Source organism: Theobroma cacao, chromosome 1 (genome assembly GCF_053813885.1).
Source record: "Theobroma cacao isolate CCN51 chromosome 1, ASM5381388v1, whole genome shotgun sequence".
NCBI classification, from domain to species: domain Eukaryota; kingdom Viridiplantae; phylum Streptophyta; class Magnoliopsida; order Malvales; family Malvaceae; genus Theobroma; species Theobroma cacao.
In genome coordinates this window covers 17,674,234-17,696,438 of record NC_142639.1, presented here as the reverse complement: position 1 = coordinate 17,696,438, position 22,205 = coordinate 17,674,234, and the positions used below count along the sequence as shown (strand labels likewise).

Genomic DNA, 22,205 nt, shown 5'->3' with positions numbered 1-22,205 from the left:
GGTGAGTATATACCCCAGACAAGCTGCCCCAAAAGATACGAACTGACACTTATGTTTTGGATGTCGCCAGTAAAAGAATGGGAATAGAGGTCGATTCTCGAAATTATTCATGCACATTTCACCTTTTTTTTTTCTACGAATAAATCTATGTTCTTTCCATCTCGTTTTCTCCAGAGAAATGCCTTGCACAACTTTTAAATCTAACACTAACTTGGTCAAAAGGACAACAACCAGGTCACCTGATCTTGTGTCTGAAACTGACGCTGAAAGTCCAAATTCATAATTCATGAATCACAGCTAAATCAGTCATAAAGTTGCATGGTTTTTGATATATGTGGGTTGTTGCTAATGGTCCTTATTCAACAATCAACATCCTATAGCTAACCCACCACCTAAAAGCATAACTGAGGATATTTCAAGGGTTTCTGCATCTTCCATAAACTAGTTGGGCATTGCAGACAGAATCTCGCAGAAGCATTAACCACTAAGAAGTGACAGCATTAAAAGAAAAATTATAATTAAACAAAATTTCTCTTATCCTGGCATTCTCACCAAAATATGGAGAAACGAATTGCCCACATGACATTTTTTTAGTTATGGTTAATTCTCATCACTCATCAAATTCAATGCCTGACATTGGCAACCCACCAGTAGTTTGACCCTTCCCCTTCACATAATCCACACCAAAGTCATAGTCATCATCATCCATAGCATCGTCCACGGAGTTCAATTTATTTTTGGCTTTTTTCCTTCTCTTATTCTCTGCTCTTTTCATCTTTGTGTTAAGTATACCTTCGGCTGCATATAGCTTCTCATTTTGCCTGCTTGTACCAGATTTTGACTTGGCTTTTTCAGCATCATCTTCTTCAGAAGCCATGGGCTCATCATTACCACCATCAGATATATCTTCTCGGCTTTCATCACCTTGAGTTGCTGGCAATGGTTGGGCATTATCCTGAGGTGCACCAAAATCCAACAAATTTATATAGGCATAACAGCATAAGTTCAAGCTATTCCATCTATTAACATACAAAACTAAAAACTAAAAAACAATTGGGCCACCAGCCACTTTATAACTACTCATATCCACACCAGTATAGGAGTTGGTATCCATTGGGAAAGCAAGTGCAACAGCCAACTTGGGGATCTACATAGAATTTAAAAAGAGCAATCACAAACCTTTAGCATGGTCTCATCAAAGTTGAGGGGGTGGCTTGGAGGAACTTCAATGGAATGGAAATCATCAGCTGACTTGAGACTTCCAATGAATGAAGATTCAGCGGTGTAAACCTCATCAACATTAAACTCTTTTCCAAGTTCAGTGGCGATCCTTGCCTCTGAAGGCTCTCCTTGATTTCTTACTGGGGGCATGGTGTAATACGGAATTTTACCTGAATTTTGCCAAATAGATAGCATTGTATTAACTTGGTACTGAAATCTATTTCTTCCTAAGCAATTAGTTTTCTTTCAGATTTTCTAGCAAAATTCAAGAGCAAAAATAAGAATAAATAACTTCCAATGCATACCTTCATTCCAGTCATGCAGAATGATCCTTGCAGCGGCTTCAACATCCACAATACCACCCTTTTTGAGCTTACCCCTTACAGTGGCCACGTTCTGAAGGAATTCATCAACTGAATGAAAGCCTGGGATCTTGTATATTGTCACCAACAGTCTTTCCGGACAAAGCTTGAGAATCTCTTTCACTGTTTTGTCCACAAAGGAGAATTATAAATTAATATTGCTAACTCGAATTTGGCAAGACAAGTTAAAATATTGCCAATAATTGAGACCCAATAATTTCTAATTCAAGAATTCCTACCTAGACAAACAATGCACTTGAAATTCCATTAACATGTCAGTACATATATCTCACAGGTCAATCTTAATCTTGTAGGACAATTTGATGTCAGCACATATATTTCAAAGGGGTTCAACCTTTTAATCCATTTGTTTGATCAGCAGGCTCAATTTCTTGCCAGGCTTGGGATCCATTCCATTATATGCCTTCACACTCATCAAATCATTATCCATTAAAAATAGTTGAGAATTTGTCTTTGTAATTACACAATCAACTACAGTGATAATCACTTTTTCAAAGCCCTTTTTAATTAAAGAGGTTTACTGACCAGGTTGATGCAATCATCACATTAATAATAGGATACAGAAAGTAACCTTTAACTTATTTTTGCAGCTACCACAAAAAAAAAAAAAAAAAAAAACCTTAGAAGAGACAGAATCTGTCAGAAGAGCCCAAGAATAGTGGAAATGTGGGGTATATGCATCATGGCATCATGGTCATCATCAATAAAAAAAATGGTTAGTCTAGCTTGTTAAAATTTAAATATACTTGCAGCTGAAAAAACTTAGAGGAATGGCTGAATATAAGACCTCACCAATGGTTGATTTTGGGTTCAAGTTTTCAGGAAACATGAATTTTGGGTTACACTTGAAAAGAAGAGAGGAAGATTTCAGGCATTTTAAGTCTTTAACCTTGTTATAAGTGTTACTTTTGCTTTCTAAGGCTAGCCATGTATTGTCATGTTCCATAACTTTGCACCATTGACAATTAACTTTCTTTTCTTAATTTTCAATAGATTCCAGACAAATCACCTGGGCAGCTACCATAAATTTCCCTTTTTTTCCTCCTATGTTCTCTTTTTTCAAGAAAAGTCAGTACTTTGAGAAAATTTGAAGCTTACCTTTTTCTTTCCTCTTCATTATCACACATCAAGACTATTATTTTATCTTCTTTGACATGAATGCATTAGAAAAGATAAATTTTAAAATATGCCCTACTTAGATGTATATTGAAGGAATTCTTGATTATATTTCTTCTCATAAAAGGATAAGAATGGAGTAGACTCTCCACCTAGACTACACCTTAATCCCAAACTAGTCAAGAGTCATTGCAATAAAGCAAGCTGAATCTCCAACTAAGCTTATCTCAACTAAACTATGCTTAATCCCAAATTACTCACACCCAGCTACATTAATGATGAAACACACAATTCAAATGTTCAATTACCTGGACCAACTGGATCATCCAACTTCTCAATTCTTTTGCAGTTTCGAAGAGCTATTGACGCATCATTCCCTCCAGATCGAAGCATAACAACACCAGGACAGTCCAATAATTTTACATTCTTGTCCAATTGAACTTCTTGCATTGATCTCGTCAACCCTGGAGTTGCTCCAACATTTACAACATGGCATCTTTTCAAGCTGTTAATTAGGCTACTCTTGCCAACATTAGGCAGGCCAATAACACCAACGGTTATAGACTTTTTTATCTGCAAAAACAATTTATGCAAGAGATCAATACTTCCATGAAAATAACACAGATTTAAACTTCCACACAAAATTAAACAGGTGGATAAACCATACAAGCATCAAATAGAGAAGACAGAATTACCACTCAATATCAACATACAGAGAAAATTGTATTGCGGTCAGAAAACAGCCACTAAATGTACCTCATGACTTCTTGAGTAATTTTTCAGCAATTTAATAAGAGTTTCTGCTCCAAGACAGTCACTTGTTTGCAGAAGATTGCTAGGCTTTGCTGCCTTTGTAGAAGATTTCCACCCTAAGTTTGATCTCTGCTCTTGAGTGCTGCACTTAAAGGCAACTGCTGGTAACTCTTCCCTAAGATATTTGAGCCACTTTTCAACAGCTTCTCGAGGAACAAGATCTGAAATACAAGTTTTCAATAAAACACTTAAGCAGAAAATGTAAGAACAAAAAAAAAGGTAAAAGCTAAAAAGCACATAGGAGTAATGTGTTAAGATTTACTGTGGGACATACAAATACATTGAAATGGCAATATTCGGCTAACTGCTCAGAGGTTAAAAACTTTGTGACGGTGTTAGGATGTTTAGACATTGCTTATTAAAACTCAAGGTATTCTCTGTACAGAGAAATAAGGGGGAGATTCGCAGTTGAGACAAAGAAATTACCAATTTTGTTTAAAAGCAATACTAGGTGCTTATCAGGGCCTGATTTCATCACCATCTTTTCCATATCAACACAACGGGTACCAAGAGGATCTCTAGCATCAAGGACTTCCAGAACAACATCTGATGCTTCAATGACTCTAACCAACTCCTTGTAGAAAGCTCTATCTGAGTTATCTGCAAATAAGAAAAATGCCAAAAATATGAACCATCCACCCACAGTGAATCAATCACCACCTTAATATCAACTTACCCCGGGCTTTCACAATTCCAGTAAAATCATCAGTGCCCTTTCCCTCTTCAATAATTTGTTCTTTATCATCATCCTCCAGTAAACCCATCTTCCTCTTTTTTGCCTGAAAATTATAAAGGTCCATTGCATCATAGTAAAAAGGAGCTAGAATATAAGGTAAAAACACAACCCAAAAACCAAAACAATAGAAAACCAACAAGGGAAGTTGTCTTTTTTAACAAAAGAAAAGAAAACAAAAGAAAAGAAACAATACCCTCTCTTTGCGGGCTGCTTTTTTTTGCTCCAGTTCCTCAAGAGCCCGAGCCCGACGAGCTTCGAGAGCCTTGAGCTCTTGTTCCTTGAAAGGCCAATCATTGGGGATACCAGGGTCTTTCTCAACCTTCCGCTTACGGTTCAATCCCAACTTCTTGGCTTCCTTAGCTTTCTTCCTATGGTGCTCTTTTACTTTTCTTATCACCTTGTACTTTTGCTTCAGTGAAACTCTCTTGCTCTTGCTCTCTGCAAAATCATATAATCAAAATTTTAAAAAAGAGACTTAGAAAATAGGATATAGGAAACGAAGAGAATTGGGTGTTGCTTACTTTTACTCTTCTTCACCATTTTTGTCCCGTTTTCACGCTGAGGTCCAAAATTTTGTTGGAAAGCGAAAGCAGGTTTAGGGTTTCGGGAGAAGAAGATTAACAGACCAAAATCCGTTGGAAGGTCTAAGCAGCGGCCTTTAGCAGGTTTAGGGTTTCTGGGAGAAAGGCAACTTTGTTTAGGGTTTTTGAAGCTAAAGATCGTTTGGGTTTTTTTTTTTTTTTAAATTATAATAAAAAAAAGTTTTACTAATGATTAAGGGTATTAAAGTAATTTTACGAAAACAAAAGCAGATGTACACCATTAATAAAAAACATAAAAAACAAAGGCGCTACAAGGTGAGGGTTTTAGTAAGGTCCTTACAAATGATATAATTTAAAAATAATAATAATAAATCTTTTAAACGGATTACCAGTTAAATAATATGAATAATTTATAATTTTTTCCAATTTACGTTGAATATTTTTTTATTTTTATCTTTATCTTTATTTTTATGTTAAAACATAAAAATATTTTTCTTTTTAATATTAATATTATATCTATCTAGTTTAATTAGGTTAAACTCATTATTATCAAATATTTAATTATTTTTATGTTTTTCTTCTACTAACATAGTCAACAGCATGGTGCCAATGAGTAGTGGACTTACCATTTATCTTTTTTTCTCCTTAATTATCCTTTTTGTCCTGTGGAGATCTAGAAGATCTTTCATTTGTAGACAGTAAATCATAAACAAAAAATAAATTAAAAAAATATATAATAAAAATTAAAATAAAGAAGAAATGAAAAAAGAGGGGAGTGAGGTACGACTGGCAGGATGCGGACGCACCCTGCCAAGCACCTCGCTCACCCTACCAGACGTGAAAAATTCGCGTCTGGCAAGGTAGTGAAGCGTGCCCCCTCCAGAGCCCAAGAATCGGGTATAAAGGGGAAGGGACATTGTAGCATGCGGGGAGAGGAGATCAAAAAATCTGCAAAAACAAAGAATTCCCAGAATTCTAGCAACGGGGAAGCCACAAACAAAAAAAAAAAGAAGAAAGAAAGAGGGAAATAATAAGAAGGTCGGTTAGAGAGCAGGGGGCTTTCTCTTAGTGCCGCCGATTTGGGTGAGTGAGGAAGAGGGAGATCTTGGGTGAGAGAGCAAAAAAAAAAAAAAAGAAATGGGTAGAGAGAAAAGAAAGGGTTGGTGAGAGAGTATAAAATGGCAGCTTGAGATTTAGAGAGAAAGGGGGTGAGCGGCGACTAGGTAACGGCAGGAAGAAAGCAAATCATCTGCCACTAGAGAGAGCAAAAAAAAAATATATAGAAATTGCTAGAGAGAAAGAGAAGTAGCTGGGCACTAGAGAGAGAAAGGGAAGGAAAAAGTGAAGAAAGGATAAAAAATAGTGGGGTTTCTTAAAGTGCGTCCTGTGGGTAGACCTCCCATTTCCCACCCCAAATGGCATATTTTGGAAGAATAAAAATTGCTGGCTGCAGAGTTAAAAGTTGATTGGAGTGGGCTGTAGATTTGGAGGAGCTTAGAAAGGTAAAACATTTATCATTTCTCTTAAATTTTTATGGCTTGAGTTGGTTCATTTTATTTGTTTGTAGGATTATTGTTTAATCATTTAAGATTAGTACTTCAATGTAATGTTCTAAAATCCTTAGGTTTTATTTTTGAGATTTAAAAAAGTAATACAAATAAAGGGATATATAAATATAAAAAAATTTTACATAAGAAAAGGATTCAAATGTAAGAAAATATTTATTAGAGGTATTGAAACTTAGGAAAATAAAGCACATAGCAAAAAAAAAATAATAGATTGCTAAATAAAATATGTTTATAGTGATAGATCTAGAGAGCTAAATATAAAATATAAAAATATAAATGAATGAAATAGATGATAGGCAAAAAAATATATATATATATATATATAAAGGTTAAGTTAAGTAAAAATTGGAGACTATTGAGACATTGGTGAGGTATCCTTGGGTAAAACCATGTAAGGAGCATATAAAATATGTTTATACATTAGATTGTAAAAATATATTTAGTGAATGAGAATAAACAAGGAAGAAACATTTTATGTTAAATAAAAAAATATATAGTTGAGCTAGTCAAATAATTATAATAAGATAGGTATTAGAATTGACCTTGGAAAAATTGAATTTTAAGACACAATAATATTAAATAAGTTAAGTAAACAATACCGATGATGGGATGATTGGTCGGGGGCGCGAGGAGTCGCAATCCCGGGTCGATATTCCTTAGGTTCAGAATCCGAATCAAGGCTCCACCAGTATGATGGGAGGGTCTCGATTTCAAAGTTCCGAAATTCTTAATAAATAAAAAGTTTGACTATACCAAAAAAATTACTTGATAAAAATAATAAAAAAAATAAATAATAAATAAATAATAATAAATAAATAAATAATAAATAATAAATAAATAATAATAATTCAAACATATAATAAATAATTAATTTGTGAAAATACAATATACATGACATTGAATAAATAAAATAATAAAATAATAAAATAATAAAAAACAACTAATTTAAAATTAAGCATTGAATATTAAATGGCATAAACTATAAAAAAATGTAAAAAAATAAAAATGAAAAAATAAAAAATAGTAATAAATATATATATAATAAGATATTAGACATTAGGTTTGAATTAAAGATTGCTTATGAAAAATATAATAATAAAAATATAAAAATATATAAAATAAAAATAGTATAATAAAAAATATATAATTTTTGTTCACTAAAATAACATAGAATTATAAGCAATTTGTCTAATTATAAATGGAAAACATAAGAACTTAGAACAAAAAATGTAAAGTATAAAAAAAATAATAATAAGAAATAAGAATAGAAAATATGATAATAAAATATATAATAAAATAAAAATAATTAATAATAACAAAAAATATAGATAATTGCATTAGCATAGCATATATGTATTGCATCATACATATCATTGTATATAAATATTTCTGTTTTTGAGTTTAAGCCCCGATGATGGGATCTTCCGGAGATCTTGCGAAGGCGAGTATTTCTCGAAAAGTTCTTTAGGTGAAAAGACGTCCTCAGGTCTCACCAGTATGATGGGAGGGCTCGAGAACCATCTTTAATAAAAGGTTTTTGCCTGAATTAGGTTCATTATGCACAGAAATATTGTTTTAAAAAGAAAACGTACGATGACCCCGATGACGGGAATTATCCGTCGAATTTGCAAAAGCGAGTTTCTCGAATAATTCCCTAGGTGAGAGAATATCCCGAGTCCCACCAGTATGATGGGTGGATTCGAGAAAATATCATCGATAAAAGGTTATTCGTTCGGCATTTTTATCTCACGTTATGCATTCCATCTTGCCACCCATTTGCATTCCATTTTAGGTTAAATAGGAGATAAAATAAAAGAATAATAATTAAGAAAATATAGTAAAATTAAAAATTAAAGCCTAATAGGATAATCTAAAAATGATACCGTTCATGGAACGGGCGTCCCGAGGGTGCTAATCCTTCCCCGGGTGTAACCGTACTCCCGAACCTAGATCTAAAAAATCGTAGACCAGTTTAAGGTTCTTTTCGGTGGGTTTAAAATTAATTTAAGTTTTCATCGATTAGAATTAAGTCAATAAGTGGCCAATTGCACCTAGTAAAAAAGATTGGTGGTGACTCCTAGTTTAATTTTTTAGTGAGTTTTTCACGTTCGCGTCTAGCGGTCGGGTTCCCGGACCCGCACGTTACGACAGCTGGCGACTCCACTAGGGACCACGCTCCGAGAGTCGAACCATTAAATAATAATAGGTTATCCAAGGCTTTAAATAATCCACTGTTTCCTTAATGTTAATGATTTGTTCTGCATATTTTGTTTGGTACATTAGTTTATTTCGCATTTATTACTTTATTGCTTTTAATAATTGTGGGGATTTAGGATAGAGGGATGTGAGATTGTTACTTTGAACTCATGATTTCCTTCACACACACAGCACATTTTGCATTCATGCATAAACCCTCCACTAGGGTTATGTCCTTTTTAGGAGGGAGTTTAGTAGCTACGCTCTCGTGAGGTGATAACCTCCACACGGGCTAGTGAAGACTCCCACTCAAATCGAACCTAGTCCGTTTGAAGCTTGTAATGGGTGAGGACCGGGGTGCCTTACTAGTCCGTGTGGACGACAGTGAGGAACGATTTGGGAACCTTAGCTCTGTTTATAAACCCTGTTCAGCATATAATATTCCCAAGAGCAGCTTAACCCTAGAAAGGGCCATACCCGTGAGAATATACCGTATAAGTAGGTATACATGAAGGAATTTCTTTCACTCCCTCTATTTTAAATTATGCCACGAGATAATAAAGTATCGTGGAGTAGACAATAATACCCATGATATTGCTTGTTATTCTCTCATTATTTTTAACATTCCATTCTTTCTTTTTACCATACTAACTTAAGTTTATTTTGCTTGTCATGCGCATGTTACGTGTTCATTTGCATCATCGTAATTGCATATAGGAGAAATATTGGCTACACAACATTCAACCTAAGAGATCCCGGTTATATCCATGGCATCGTCATCGGCAGGTCCGCTCAATATATACAGAAATGACTATGAGATAGAGTTACAGATGGGGCAGATCCAACAAGAAAAAGGAGACTGTTTGACCTAAGGACATGTCCCAATTTTACTCGAGAGAGTTCACTTGGACCTTCAGCAGAATGACTTTACAGAGATGGTAGGAATTTGGAAATAGTGGAGACGTGCTCACCAAGACAATTTTCAGAACAAGTATGGACACATTGCATGGCTCCTATATGTACCTGTCGATGACCAGATGCTCCGAGCCATTGTCTAGTTTTGGGATCCCTCATATCGTTGCTTTGTCTTTAACAAGGTGGACATGACCCCTACCATAGAAGAGTACTCCTCTCTACTCCAGATAGACCACATGCAGCCTGACAAGATCTATTGGAGGGCCCAGAAGACGGGACACCGACGAAAGTTGGCCAAGTTGTTAGGAATGACTACGGTAGAAGTGGATCAGCATTTGAAGAAGAAAGGAGACACAGAATGTCTTCCGTGGAGTTTCTTGAACGGATATATTAAAAAACACATGGAGGATGAACAAGGTCTCTTGGCTTTTGCGATGGCAATTTACGGCTTAGTGGTCTTCCCGAAGGTTCTAGGTCATGTGGAGGTGTCAGTCATAGACTTCTTTAATCAGGTGACAAGGAGCATCAACCCGGCCCCCTCCATCTTAGCTGAGACCTTCAAATCCTTGAATTTCTGTTGACGCAAAGGTGAGGGACGATTCATCGGATGTGCTCAACTCCTAACCATATGGATCAAAAGCCACTTCGAATGCAAAGAGAGCAAATTTCGAAAGCTTTATCTGTCTGCGAGTTGTCTTATCCTTGAGTTCTGCGAAAGTGAATGGCCTGACTGCAAAAGGAAAAAAGAGTGGGTCGCAAGGCTCCGGAGGTTAATGAGCATTGAAGTGACTTGGAGAGCTCCATGGATGCCATGAATGCAAGTAATGTATAAATGTGGGAATAAGCCGTGGGTACCACTGATGGGACCATGGGGAGCCATCAGCTATGCCCCGATAATGGTATGGAGACAGTTCGGATCTGAGCAATTCGTGCCCATGACTCACCAGCTCGACCAGTTAGAGTTTACATATGGAGAGCCGAAAACGCTAAAGAGAATTGAGAAAATTGCACAGGACTGGAAGAAAACTTGCCGAGTAGATCAGGGAAGGGTTACTGATGAAGTCACCACAGGATATCATACTTGGCACGACCAAAGGGTGAAAAATGTCATACGCCTCCCGAAAAATCCATCAAAACATCCCATAAATCCAGAACCTCAAGACGTCCTGCTGGAGAGTGAGTTGAAGAGAAAAAGACTTGAAAAGGAGATGATGAATATGAAGCGAAGACATGAGGATGAGCTAGAAGAAGTGAAGAAAGAGACTGCAAGAAAGGTACGGGTGGCTTTGAAAAAGCAGGATGAGTGGCAAAGCAAGTTTGAGGAAGTGAGCGTGGCAAATTCTTCTTTGTTAGCCAGAATACAAGAACTCCAAAGTGCCAACTGCTTTGCAGCACGAGGTACGAAGACAAGGACAAACCATCTAAGAGTTGAAAAATGACTGCGACTTGTTGGAAACTGCCATGGAGGGCTACAAGGCACAGTACGAAGCAGTAAGGCAAGAATATTTCCAAATGAGGGAAAGAAACGATTCATGCACACAAAGCCTTCAAAGGAAAGAAGCTGAGATGCAATGGATACTGAGACAGATGAGAGAAGTGGCATTTAGAGCTCGAGTAATGGCAGACAAGATCGAAGAACTCAGGCGAGAGATTCTTCCCAAGGATGAATTGAGTGAGCGGTTGATCGATCACCTCAAGATGGTTAGGGACCAATATGACAAAGTCGGTTTTTCTTTTTGATAGTTATGTATGGTTTTAGACAATGATGTAATCGGATATTTAAGTTTTATGGATGCGGATTTTCTTATGGTAAATGTTGGATGGCCAATATTTTTCCTATTCAAATACATTTCATTTGCATCATAATGCATGATTTAAATAAAAGTAATAAATAATAATGCACTCAACATAAAATTCTAACTTATTCCTTGAACTAATAGAACAAAATTCCAGAAAAACAAATTCTCCACAGATACAGTACAAGAGCCCGTTCTAAGATCATGGGGGACGAGCATTCAGAGAGGATGGATAAGATTGAGAAGAAGCAAGAAGAAATCATGGGTCAGTTATCAAAAATTTTGGAGTTAATATCTACAAATAAAGGAAAGAAAGCGGCAGGGAGTTCTGGTAAACCAGAAGACGTTCAACAGACAGAAACCAATATAAACCCTGTGTATCCACCAGGATTTACACCTCCACCTGCAAGGAATGCGTCTATTCCCATGCCATCCATGGGTCAATATCCATTTTTTGGGATGCCAATAGGACCATCACAGACTTATGCTCAACAAAAGCCAATTGGAGGGGCAAGTCCTTCAGATCCCATCTCTGTACCTGATCTGGATGATCCAAAGGAACAAGAGAAGCTCAAATGTGGATCCATTGAATCGAAAGATAATCTCGATACCCATAAAAAATTTGACCTTTTTGAGGAAAGACTGCGCATGGTAGAAGGAATGGGAATGTATTATTCTATGGATGCAATTGAGCTCTGTCTGGTTCCAGATGTGGTTATACCCCCAAAGTTCAAAGTTCTAGACTTTGAGAAGTATGATGGAACCAAGTGCCCGGTCACACATATCACCATGAATTATAGAAGGATGGACGCATATGCTCATGATGACAAACTCTTGATACATTGTTTCCAAGATAGCCTTACTGGTGCTACAGCAAAGTGGTACGTCCAACTGGACCGCAATCGAATCCACATGTGGAAAGATCTTGCTCGGGCTTTTGTAGCTCAGTATAAGCACGTTACAGATATGGCTCCGGATCGTCTTTCTTTACAAAACATGGAGAAGAAAACCACTGAAAGCTTCAAAGAATACGCTCAAAGATGGAGGAATGTGGCCTCTCAAGTTCACCACCATTGATTGAGAAATAAACCACTGTAATGTTTGTTAACACCTTGCGAGCCCTTTACTATGAACGATTGGTTGGTAATGCCACAAAGAACTTTGCTGATATGGTGATTTCGGGAGAAATGATAGAAATTGCCATTAAGCAAGGGAAGATAGAAGGAGGTGATACAGCAAACACAAGGAAAGGGGGAACTTTCAAGAGGAAAGAGGGAGAAGCCCAAGCCATCACTTCAGGACAACACCAAGGAGGAACATACAACCCTTACCAGCCATACCTACCATACCCCTATTACCCAGCTGTGAACAACACTTCACAAAGCCCATACCTATACCCGCCTATGCCAAATGCCTTCCCTAACCCGTACCCATATAATCCCATCCAACGGACACCTTACCCCAAAAATATTCACCCACCTACTTCCACACTTGTTACAACTTCAACCACACAACAAACAACACCTTCAAACAACCATACTACCGGTGAATCAAGAAGATGGCGAAACAAGCAAGAGAAAGTGCAGTTTGACCCAATCCCAATCCTATATGCTGAACTCTTCACTCAGTTAGTTGCAAACCATCTAGTAGCACCTTTATACATAGAGCCATTAAAACGTTCGTTCCTGAAATGGTATGACACTTCCGCCTACTGTGATTATCATTATAGAATCGAAGGTTACTCAATCGAGAATTGCACGACATTCAAGCATAAGGTGCAAGGGTTGATCAAGGCAGGAATCCTGAACTTTGAAAAAAAATCGGAACAGAATGTTAAAAACAACCCACTGCCAAATCATGCTGGGGTAGGGGTAAATGCAATCGAAAGGGAGGTGTATGTTAAAAGAAACATTCGGGAAGTGGAAACCTCCATGGAGAAAGTATTTGAAGCCTTGGTAAAAGCCAATATGCTCGAGGTTTGGCCGGAATGTCCTAATGTGAATGACTCAGGAGATATCCAAAGACTATGTTGCTTGTATCACAAATGATGTGTGGGGCATTTAATCCAGGATTGTAGTTCTTTTTGGAAGGAAGTGCAAAGAATGATGGACGAATCAAAGATCGAGTTTTATATGGGAGCTTCAGAGTCAGCAGTACACATGATATCCAAGGAATCCACTCACCTAATGAAGATAAAACCTTTAACCATTTTCTACGAACCAAAAGGAGAGTTTGTGGAGGACAAAACCCATGCCAAGATGATCATCGAAGTCCCTAAACCCTTCCCCTACAAAGACGACAAAGCTGTCCCATGAAACTACAACTGCAGTGTACAAGTTTCAAAAACGGAAAAATGGATAGCTGAATCTCAAGATGATGCTGCAAATATAACTGGTGTTGGAGGGATTACCCGCAGCGGACGTTGCTATTCACCGGAAGCATTCGAGAATCTCAAGAATGAGAAGGGAAAGGAAAAAGAGCGAAGTCCTAGAGAAGAAAAGGTACAACCTCCGGAATCGACAGATAACTCAAAAGGATCGGTGACAGAAAAAGAAGCTGCCGAGTTCCTCAAGTTCATCAAACATAGTGAGTACAATGTAGTCGAGCAATTGAACCGGTTGCCCGCTCGTATTTCACTACTATCTTTGCTCCTTAGCTTAGAACCATATAAGAACTCTTTGATGAGGATTCTGAACCAAGCATATGTGGATCACGATATCTCAGTTGAAAATTTGGACTACATCGTTGGGAACATTTCGGTGGGTAACATAATATCCTTTAGCGATGAAGAAATCCCTTCTAGAGGTAGAGGAAATTACAAAGCATTGCATATCACTACCAAGTGTAAAGGTTGTACCGTCGCAAAGGTACTGCTTGACAACAGATCGTCCTTAAATGTGATGCCCATGAGGACCTTGGCCCATTTACCCATCAACATGTCCTACATGCGAAAGAGTTAGATGATCGTGAGAGCCTTCGATGGAATAAGGAGAGAAATAGTAGGGGACATTGAGATACCGGTAGAAATTAGCCCATGTACCTTTACCATTGAATTTCAGGTTATGGATATTGCTCCTTCATACAATTATTTGTTGGGAAGACCTTGGATCCATATGGCTGGGGCCATACCTTTATCTCTTCATCAAAAGGTCAAGTTCATCGTGGAAGGGAAGATTGTCTGTGTTAACGGGGAAGAGGACTTACTCATAAGCAAGCCAGCAGATACTCCTTACGTGGAAGCGGCGGAAGAAGTGCCTGAATGTTCCTTTCGATCCTTCGAGTTTGTTAACACCACATATGTTGGAGAAAGAACCACACAGTCTATTCCGAGGCTTTCCAAAACCACCAAGATGGTTGTCAGTCAGATATTAGGAAAAGGATACCGAGCGGGGGCAGGATTGGGAAAAGAACTACAAGGCATTAGAAGTCCCATACGTACTACCAAAAATGAAGAAAGGTTTGGCTTGTGGTATAAGCCAACTAAGAAGGAAAGAGAAGAAATGATAGCCGAAAGAAGAAAGGAAAGGTTGGCTCGCTTTAAGGTGCATAAGTTGGAAATCTAAGGAATGACATATCCTCATCTTTACGAGACATTCAGATCTGGAGGTCGCATCTTTCCTAAATTACTCACCGTTGGAAGCCGAGAATCAGTGTCAGTTTTAGGGGAAGCCTTTTCTGATTTATCAATATGTGCAACGGAAGAAGGTGAAGAACAGTCAGGAAATGTGGATGGGATTCCCACTACATATCTCGGGCCACCGAATCTAAAGTTGAGTAGCTGGACCACCATGAGTTTACTAGTCACTTGTGATTCAATTTCAAAGTAATGCAAACTAAACATCCATGCTTATGCCCAAAAGCATTGGAATTTTATGTGTCGGGCTTTTTATCATTTATCATTTTAATAAATTGACATGCGTAGTGCATTTCTCATATCTCTTCTCATAATTAATCATTTCCATTCGTGTCATTTCATCCCTTTATTTTAACTGTTTACCTATACAATAGCTCTACATATTTCAATTCCCTTTACCTTCCAAGATTCCAAATAATGAATGCGAAGATGATAATGATAGTGGTTTTGAAGTTAATTTTGAAAAAGGTACAAGTGTCAGTGAACTTGACAATACAGAAAACGTGGAGGATTATGATTTAACTCCGGACTTGTTAAGACTAGTAGAATAGGAGGGGAGACAAATTGTCCCATATCAAGAAACACTTGAAACGATTAATTTGGGAAATGAAGAAAATAAGAAAGAAGTTAGAATTGGTATGACGTTGGTGTCAATGGAAAAAGAAAAACTAATAAAGCTACTCCATAAATATGTAGATGTGTTTGCATGGTCTTATCAAGATATGCCAGGACTCAATACAAACATTGTAGCCCATAAACTGCCTTTGAAACCTGAATGCAAACCGATTAAGCAAAAGTTGAGAAGAATGAAACCTGAAATGCTGTTGAAAATTAAAGAAGAGGTGAAAAATCAGTTGGATGCAGGATTCTTGGAAGTAGCTAAGTACCCTGAATGGGTTGCAAATATTGTCCCAGTACCTAAGAAAGACGGGAAAGTGAGAATGTGTGTGGATTATCGAGACTTGAATAGAGCTAGCCCAAAAGATAATTTTCCTCTTCCCCACATTGACACCCTTGTTGACAATACTGCCCGCCATTCCATGTTTTCCTTTATGGATGGCTTTTCAGGGTATAACCAAATTAAGATGGCACCAGAGGATAGAGAGAAAACTACCTTCATAACTATGTGGGGGACCTTTTATTATAAGGTAATGCCATTTGGTTTGAAGAATGTCGGGGCAACTTATCAGCGAGCTATGGTGACTCTTTTCCATGATATGATGCACAAAGAGGTTGAGGTGTATATGGACGATATGATTGTAAAAGCTCGCAAAACAGAGGACCATGCGACCAATCTTGAAAGATTATTTAAGAGGTTACGAAAATTTCAGCTCAGATTAAATCCGGCAAAGTGCACTTTTGGAGTCACTTCAGGAAAGCTACTAGGTTTCATCGTCAGTGAAAGAGGAATAGAAGTTGACCTGGATACGGTTCAAGCAATCCGTAATTTGCCTCCTCCCAAAACGTAAAAAGAAGTTAGAGGATTTTTGGGAAAATTAAATTATATAGCCCGGTTCATATCACAGCTCACACTCAAATGTGACCCGATCTTCAAACTCCTTCGCAAACATAATCCAGGGGCGTGGAATGACGAGTGCCAAGTTGCTTTTAACAAGGTTAAAGAATATTTGTTGAGTCCGCCAGTATTGGTACCACTTGTGGTCGGGAGACCCCTCATCTTATACTTGACGGTAAATGAAGGATCCATGGGATGTGTGTTAGGACAACATGATGAAACTGGTAAGAAAGAAAGGGTAGTTTACTACTTGAGTAAAAAGTTCACTGAATACGAGTCCAAGTATTCCTCGTTGGAAAAGATGTGTTGTGCTTTAGCATGGACGGCGCATCGACTCAGGCAGTACATGCTATATCATACCACTTGGCTCATTGCGAAGTTGGATCCGATTAAATACATCTTCGAGAAACCTTCCTTATCAGGTAGAGTGGCAAGATGGCAAGTGTTATTGTCTGAATATGATATTGTATATGTGTCCCAAAAAGCTATCAAAGGAAGTGCAATCGCAGATTTTCTTGCAGAAAGGGTGGAAGAGGATTATGAACCAATGGAGTTTGAGTTTCCAGATGAGGACTTGATGTCAATATGTCAAACAAGTGGGGAGGAATCAAAGAAGGAGAATTGGAAGATGTTTTTCGACGGAGCTTCGAATGCCTTGGGGCATGGCATAGGGGTCGTGTTAGTGTCACCAGAAGGAGATCATTATCCCGTCATAGCTAAACTCAACTTCTATTGCACCAATAATGTAGCTGAATATGAAGCTTGTGTCATGGGTTTTCAAGCAGCAATCGAGAGGAAAATTCACATTTTGGAAGTGTATGGGGACTCTGCTTTGGTTATTTATTAGTTGCGATGAGAATGGGAGACACGTGACTCGAAGTTAGTCCGGTATCACAAGTATGTTTCAAAGCTGATTGAAAATTTTGATAAAATTTGCTTCACCCATTTGCCCCGAGAGGAGAACCAAATGGCCGATGCATTAGCCACGCTGGCGGCAATGTTCAAAGTTGGTACCAATGTCAAGATCCAACCTATCATGATTAATCTTCGAGAGTGCCCCGCACACTGCTCTAGTGTAGAAGAAGAAATAGACGAGAAACCGTGGTACCATGATATTGTGCATTATCTCAAATTTCAGCAGTACCCGGATCAAAGCTCAGAAAATGATAAGAAAACCATTAGAAGGTTGGCAATGAATTTCTTCTTGGATGGGAACATATTATACAAGAGAAGTAGGGATCAAACGCTTTTGAGATGCGTGGATTCAACCGAAGCTCGGAGAATAGTTGAGGAAGTTCACGAAGGAGTTTGTGGAGCACATGCAAGTGGACATAAGTTGGCAAGACAGGTCATGAGGGCAGGGTATTACTGGCTCACGTTGGAAACGGATTGTATAGACTTCGCTCGAAAGTGTCACAAGTGTCAGATATATGCGGACAGAATCCACACCCCTGCTAATTCATTGCATGTATTGACATCACCATGGCCATTCTCAATGTGGGGCATGGATGTGATTGGGTTGATAACCCCGAAGGCATCAAATGGGCATCGGTTTATTCTGGTGGCAATTGACTACTTCACTAAGTGGGTAGAAGCAGCATCTTATGCCAATGTGACCCAGAAAGTGGTATGTAAGTGCATCCAAAAGGAAATAATATGCCGCTATGGTCTCCCGGAAAGGATCATCACGGATAACGCTAGTAACCTCAATGGTTCGATGATGAAAGAGGTTTGTGCCAAGTTCAAGATCAAGCATCACAATTCAACGCCTTATCGCCCAAAGATGAATGGAGTGGTGGAAGCAGCCAACAAGAACATCAAAAGGATAATTGAAAAGATGACAGATATATACAAATATTGGCATGAGAAGTTACCTTTTGCTTTGCATGCTTATCGCACAACAGTCCGAACTTCCACGAGAGCTACACTGTTCTCTTTGGTGTATGGGATGGAAGCAGTTTTGCCAATTGAAGTAGAAATTCCTTCCCTTCGGGTCCTTAAAGAAGTACAGTTGGAAGAAGCTGAATGGGTTAATGCTCGTTATGAGCAATTGAATCTAATAGAAGAAAAAAGGTTGACTGCACTTTACCGTGGGCAGTTATATCAAAAGAGAATGATGAGGGCATATGGCAAGAAGGCACATTCTCGACAGTTCCGAGAAGGAAAATTAGTATTGAAAAGAATTCTTCCGAACCAGCATGATCCTCGTGCGAAATGGACACCGAATTGGGAAGAACCATTTGTGGTGAAGAAAGCTTTTTCATGAGGAGCACTAATTTTGGCGGAGATGGACGGAAAGGAGTTTTTCAACCCGGTGAATGCCGATGCTGTCAAGAAATATTTTCCATAAAAAAAAAAAGAAGAAAAAGAAAATTTTCAAGTTGAAAACCTGAAAATGCGGCTTGAATCTGGGAGATGTGTTTAGGGCGAAAACCCGAAAGGGCGGTCTAGACACGAAAGAGGTCCAAGTACTACAAAAGCTTAACACAGAAAGGGTGAAGATCATGATCCGAGATGTTCATACAAAAAACAAGGGAGCTGACAAATGTGCCTATTTCGGGATAAAATTTTGAGACTACTGTTAATATCTATTGAAATAGTCATTAAGAAAGAACTGTATCCCTTTTGTATTAATCAATTTTCCCCTGTTCCTTGTCATTATACTTGATTGTAGAAACTTCCCTTTTTTCTAATGAAAAGTAGCTTTTCTGCTCCCACTAATGCCATCATTCCCATTCTGCCAAAAGAGGAGATATGAGTACATTACATTACATTTGTCATAAAATTGGAATGATACTTAATAAAGAGCATGATAAAGTAAGAAATGTTTGCAATATTTTGAAAAAAAAAAAAAGAGATCATGATTGACAGGAAATGAAATGGAGTCTAGTAATGTAAGAAAAGAAAAGAGAAAAGGCTAAGAAAAGAAAGAAAGAAATGGAATTAGCAATAGAATAGAGCATAGTAAAAATGTGAAGAATGATTGGACCATGCATATGATAGAGGAAGAAAACAGTTATGAGCAATGAATTGGGGAAGACGAGAGATCAAAAGCGTGATCGATTCATCTCCCATTGATCAAAGAGAAGGCTCTAAAAACACCAAAAAAAAAAAAGGAAACTGATGAAGATGAATTGACATGTTCAAAATTTTAAAACAATTGAAAAAGAGGGAAATTCATCTTTAAAATCATATGAATTTCAGATGAGGAATTGATTATTTTTCACCATTTCAAAAAAGAAAAAAGGTTTCGTTGCCTCAATTTTGAAGAATTCATTTTTAAAGGTACGTTGCCTCAGCTTTGAGGAGCTCACTTTTAAAAGTTCTCGTTGCCTCAGTTTTGAGGAGTTCATTTTTAAAGTCTCGTTGCCTCAGTTTTGAAGAGTTCATTTTAAAGTTTCGGTGCCTCAGTTTTAAGGAGTTCATTTTTAAAGTCTCGTTGCCTCAATTTTGAGGGGTTCATTTTAAAAGTCTCATTGCCTCAGTTTTGAAGAGTTCATTTTAAAAGTCTCGTGGCCTCAGTTTTGAGAAATTTATTTAAAAAAAAAATTTGGTAAGAGAATTAAAGAATTTAGTCAAATACAGTGTCTACGTCTTTGCACTATTTCGAATTTTCGAAATGCGCAAAGAGGGGCAGCTGTAGACACTAAATCATAAACAAAAAAATGAATTAAAAAAATATATAATAAAAATAATAAAAATTAAAATAAAGAAGAAATGAAAAAAGAGGGGAGTGAGGTACGACTGGCAGGGTGCGGACGCACCTTGCCAAGCACCTCCCTCACCCTGCCAGACTCGAAAAATTCACGTCTGGCAAGGTAGTGGAGCGTGCCCCCTTTAGAGCCCAAGAATCGGGTATAAAGGGGAGGGGACACTGTAGCATTCGGGTAGAGGAGATCAAAAAATCTGCAAAAACAAAGAATTCCCAGATTTCTAGCAACGGGGAAGCCACAAACAAAAAAAAAAAAAAGAAAAGGAAGAAAGAAAGAGGGAAATAACAAGAAGGTCGGTTAGAGAGCAAGGGGCTTTCTCTTAGTGCCGCCGGTTTTGGTGAGTGAGGAAGGGGGAGATCTTGGGTGAGAGAGCAAAAAAAAAAAAAAGAAACGGGTAGAGAGAAAAGAAAGGGTTGGTGAGAGAGTATAAAATGGCAGCTTGAGATTTAGAGAGAAAGGGGGTGAGCGGCGGCTAGGTAACAGCAGGAAGAAAGCAAATCATCTGCCACTAGAGAGAGCAAAAAAAAAATATATATAGAAATTGCTAGAGAGAAAGAGAAGTAGTTGGGCATTAGAGAGATAAAGGGAAGGAAAAAGTGAAGAAAGGATAAAAAATAGTGAGGTTTCTTAAAGTGCGTCCTGTGGGTAGACCTCCCATTTCCCACCCCAAATGGCATATTTTGGAAGAATAAAATTTGCTGGCTGCAGAGTTAAAAGTTGATTGGAGTGGGCTGTAGATTTGGAGGAGCTTAGAAAGGTAAAACATTTATCATTTCTCTTAAAGTTTTATGGCTTGAGTTGGTTCATTTTATTTGTTTGTAGGATTATTGTTTAATCATTTAAGATTAGTACTTCAATGTAATGTTCTAAAATCCTTAGGTTTTATTTTTGAGATTTAAGAAAGTAATACAAATAAAGAGATATATAAATATAAAAAATTTTTACATAATAAAAGGATTCAAATGTAAGAAAATATTTATTAGAGGTATTGAAACTTAGGAAAATAAAGCACATAGCAAAAAAAAAATAATAGATTGCTAAATAAAATATGTTTATAGTGATAGATCTAGAGAGCTAAATATAAAATATAAAAATATAAATGAATGAAATAGATGATAGGCAATATATATATATATATATATATATATATATATATATATATATATATATATATATATATATATAAAGGTTAAGTTAAGTAAAAATTGGAGACTATTGAGACATTGGTGAGGTATCCTTGGGTAAAACCATGTAAGGAGCATATAAAATATGTTTATACATTAGATTGTAAAAATATATTTAGTGAATGAGAATAAACAAGGAAGAAACATTTTATGTTAAATAAAAAAATATATAGTTGAGCTAGTCAAATAATTATAATAAGATAGGCATTAGAATTGACCTTGGAAAAATTGAATTTTAAGACACAATAATATTAAATAAGTTAAGTAAACAATACCGATGATGGGATGATTGGTCGGAGGCGCGAGGAGTCGCAATCCCGGGCCGATATTCCTTAGGTTCAGAATCTGAATCAAGGCTCCATCAGTACGATGGGAGGGCCTCGATTTCAAGGTTCCGAAATTCTTAATAAATAAAAAGTTTGACTATACCAAAAAAATTACTTGATAAAAATAATAAATAAATAATAAATAATAAATAAATAATAAATGATAAAAAATAATAATAATTCAAACATATAATAAATAATTAATTTGTGAAAATACAATATACATGACATTAAATAAATAAAATAATAAAATAATAAAATAATAAAAAACAACTAATTTAAAATTAAGCATTGAATATTAAATGGCATAAACTATAAAAAAATGTAAAAAAATAAAAATAAAAAATAAAAAAATAATAAATATATATATATATATATATATATATATATAATAAGATATTAGACATTAGGTTTGAATAAAAGATTGTTTATGAAAAATATAATAATAAAAATATAAAAATATATAAAATAAAAATAGTATAATAAAAAATATATAATTTTTGTTCGCTAAAATAACATAGAATTATAAGCAATTTGTCTAATTAT

General features: G+C 36.8%; 1 protein-coding gene across 1 annotated transcript; it reads right to left on the bottom strand.

The window, feature by feature from the left end:
• Positions 1–492: 492 nt before the first annotated feature.
• Positions 493–4,996, bottom strand: NSN1 (GTP-binding family protein). Its single transcript, XM_007049738.3, has 9 exons — positions 4,791–4,996; positions 4,463–4,707; positions 4,210–4,312; positions 3,960–4,133; positions 3,477–3,694; positions 3,029–3,293; positions 1,527–1,706; positions 1,180–1,391; positions 493–955 (listed from the first exon to the last, which is right to left on the bottom strand). The coding sequence occupies exons 1-9, from the start codon at positions 4,807–4,809 to the stop codon at positions 611–613; spliced, it is 1,761 nt and encodes a 586-aa protein (XP_007049800.3). The 5' UTR covers positions 4,810–4,996; the 3' UTR covers positions 493–610.
• Positions 4,997–22,205: the final 17,209 nt, after the last annotated feature.